This window comes from Nansenia antarctica (genome assembly GCF_963989245.1).
Source record: "Nansenia antarctica genome assembly, chromosome: 6".
Classification (NCBI taxonomy): Eukaryota; Metazoa; Chordata; class Actinopteri; order Argentiniformes; family Microstomatidae; genus Nansenia; species Nansenia antarctica.
In genome coordinates, this window is record NC_137676.1 from 38,314,084 (window position 1) to 38,317,886 (window position 3,803).

Below are 3,803 nucleotides of genomic sequence, written 5' to 3' on the forward strand. Positions count from 1 at the left end.
TGGAAAAACACGAGGCCACTTAATCATTTATAATAACAACAATATTCATTATTGCTATTCATAATATTTGTATTAGCATTCATATGTATTTATATGCAGCTGCTGTTACTGATGACGGTGACGTGTTGGCCTAATGGCTCTCTTGGCTTTTCTTTTACAAATAGTTCAGTCTCTCTCAGTTACTAACTTATTACTAGCTTAATCACTATTTAGTGCGGCACGAATAGGAGTTTTATGACAAAATGACAACTACCGAGGAAGTCCTCCTGTGTAGAAGTGTCTGAGTCCACGCATGCGCCGTTCAGCCTCCGTCTGCCTCAGTAAGGGTGTCGATCCTAGAGCTGGAACACTGGAGCGAATAGATCCTGTATTCTTACCTAGAAAAAAAACTACATAAAAGAAACGGATGTGCCTCCGAAAACGAAACGGATACCGTCCTCCAGATCATTTTAATGCAAAAATTGTAAGTATTATTGATATAGACATGCCAAAGTAAAAGGTTTAGTTTGCCAGTCAATGGTGGGTTTTTCCCGTTTTGAAAAAGGTCCGTGATTCCTCAAGAATGGGCAGTCTTGAAGAAAGAAACCCCAGTTTCCCTAAACCCGTAAAACAACAATCATTATTTTGGTCATGTTTTTGGACAACACTCCACATCATTATAGTGAGGATCAAGCTTTCCTGTAGATAGACTGCCGATTGTCTTCGATACAATAATCACTGTTCTCACGCGAAACTGAGGAAGGACTGCCGCTTATTTTTTCGCTTGTTTCAGTGGTTTAATTTCTTATTACTGGAGAGGTTTGTGGATCGTATTAGTACAATATGGAGATGTCGTTTCCTTTTTGGTAGGCTGTGATTTTAGTGCCCTTGGAACCACGGATAGGATGTATTTGCCATCATTGTGACTAGCGCAAACATGTCACTGTCATATTGAAAGGTGTTTAATTCATGCTCACAAGTTACATGGTTTTAATGGGCAATAAGCAAAAGGCGCGGAAGGAATGCGACCTGCAGAATATAATTATGCTGTAATAACATTTCAAGCGGATTTGTAAATTGTCGAATAGACCTCGGGTTTGGTTTTATGTCCTATGACATCCCTCTGTCCTCTCCCATACCGTATATGCAAGTTTGTCATACCTATTTGAGGGAGTGTGTTATGGTGTTTTTTTCCCCCATCAAATTGCGATGCTATTAATTATGGCAATAGACCACAGATCAGTCGAATATTACGTTTTATCGGGTGTTTAAAACGAACGAGCATGACATGTTTGCTGTGTTCCGATTATAAGGTAGTGGGAGGGGGGGAATCAATGTTTTTTTTCCTCAAATCGAGCATCTAGGAAGTGCAAAAAAAGGCAAAAGATGAAATGATTATGCTCTTTGAAAGTTCGTTTGGTCTATCCCGAGAAAATATACTATACTATTATGTATAGTATCGTGTATTGTATGCAAATTATTGTCTTTACACCCTACTCCTGTTTTGTTATTCGCGTGTACATTTCTGAGAATTGGATACTTACTTACTCCCTCCTCTACCTCCAATCTTCTCGTTGTGTAGTAAAGCGCGTTCGTGACTCATGCGCGAGAAGCCTGGGTGAATGAAATCCGTGGTGCGCGGGAGCGGGAGTCGCGTGCTCGTGGCGCGGAGGAAGGTGAGGGGGCGGGGCCCCCGGTGTCGCGTGGCGCGGCGTAGCGCTTTGAAGGGAGTTCGCGCGTGCCAATTCATTGGGCACGCGCTTCTAAAATGAGTGGAAACGCATCAGAGCTTGGTCAGTTTGACTGAAACATAGGATGTGTGAGTCCCAGAATTGTTCTTTTCTTGATGTGTTCTGAGCAAGCTATGTATCCTTTTGTCTTTTGTCTTTTTTTTCTTCTTTTTTTGTGCTATCCTACCGCTTTGCCCCATATATGATTTTGTTTGTGGTTTCTCTTGTCTTATTTACATATTTATTACATACATAGTATTACGTGTTCTTTGTTGTATATTGAACTTAAGCTATTGGAACTATGTGGAACTATGTACAAGCCTTCTGGGCTTCGTTCCCTCGCACAGTTTTTTTTAATCATGTGCTAAATAAATAAACTAAACTAAAAAACTTAGAATACAATGAAAACATTTAAACTATCTAATCTCTAACTATAATCTAACTATCTAATCTCTCCATGTGTAAGCCTAACAATTAGGGCCAAACATTTCTACTCAACAACCTGTTGATACATTGTTGTTGAAAGAATAATAACAGGGTTTGGCTACTAAACACAACCCTATAATATAATATAGCCTAGCTGCAACGTTTGCAGGAAAAGTGCTATACAAATGAAGATTATTATTATTATAAAGGTTATTATAAGAGCAATGTCGATATCGACCGGGGCCCGAAACTTTGTCTGAGTGTTTCACATCACTCTTGATTCTTCAGTTGTCAAATATCTGATGAGGTTTTGAGGCGACAACAAACATTGTTTTTCATATACGTTTCAAATGTTTCACCTTTGTGTCTTTAGTGTGTTTTAAATGAACACAAAAGAAACATGCATAGGCCTATGTGAAGTAGACCGCTATCACAAACTAAAAAAGGGAGACACAGCTGTGCAAAACAGAGAAAGACTGAACACAGGCCTACCCGACATCACACAGGATAGTTGACCTTCCATAGCACCTTTTTCATTGTGTTTCCCCGAGGGCCCTATCAGGAAATATACCTTTAACCAAAATGAAAGGAATAATACACACACACACACAAACACACACACACACACACATAGACGCATGCACGCACGCACGCACGCACCTCACTCACGCACAGACACATACACACGCACCCACACACACACACACACACACACACACACACACACACACACACACACACACACACACACACACACACACACACACCGTTTGGTGCCCAACCAGTCGTTCCCTCCATGCTGATGTGTTGAGGCGCTAAGAGATGAACCCAGACCCAGGGATCCTCCAGAGGAAGTATGACTCATTCATGTCACTCCGCGGACAACTCTCTCTCTCTCTCTCTCTCTCTCTCTCTCTCTCTCTCTCTCTCTCTGTCTCTCTCTCTTTCTCTCTCTCTGTCTCTCTCTCTCTCTCTTACTGTCTCTCTCCCTCTCTCTCTCTATCTCTCTCTCTGTCTCTCTCTCTCTCTCTCTCTCTCTCTCACTGTCTCACTCTCTCTCTCTCTTAAGTGTGCCCATCACCAGACCCCTGCCCTGCCTCACTCTTACCTCAGGGCTGCCACTGACACTAAAAGCGTTTTTTGAAATATATGTGTAGTGCATCCAAACATCTCAATTGGGTTTGTGTTCTATCTATCGATCCATCGCCCCAACGAAACCTAGTTCTCGATACTGGTGCACTACTGTACTTGTGTTGTTTCAGAGCTTGATGCCGGTAATAAGATTGCAATCATCCCCATGTCACACACACACACACACACACACACACACACACACACACACACACACACACACACACACACACACCCATACACACATACAACTGACAGTGTGATTTATATTATATTATTTATTCTAATTTACAGCCTACATTTATTGTTCTATTGCTCTTTCTGCCATTGTCTTTTTAATAATTTTTGCTTATATATTGTTTTATTTTGTATTTGCTTATACAGTATATGCTTTTTATGTCCTATGCACCAACCTCACCAAGTACATTTCCTGTATGTGCAAATATACTTGGTAATAAAAATTATTCTGATTGTGATTCTGATTCTGATTCTGATTCTAACAATGTAGTGTAGACGTGTAGTAAAGGCCAGGCTTGT

The 3,803-nt window shown here is 40.9% G+C and overlaps 1 protein-coding gene across 1 annotated transcript in view; it reads left to right on the plus strand.

The window, feature by feature from the left end:
• Positions 1 to 406: 406 nt before the first annotated feature.
• The window catches only part of rgs19 (regulator of G protein signaling 19), a gene marked incomplete at both ends in the record, with an annotated part of 40,889 nt that continues 37,492 nt past the window's right edge, over positions 407 to 3,803 (plus strand). The window contains one exon of the mRNA XM_080533597.1: positions 407 to 463. Coding sequence (XP_080389723.1) covers positions 407 to 463 — 57 coding nt within the window. The remainder of the gene's footprint in view (positions 464 to 3,803) is intronic.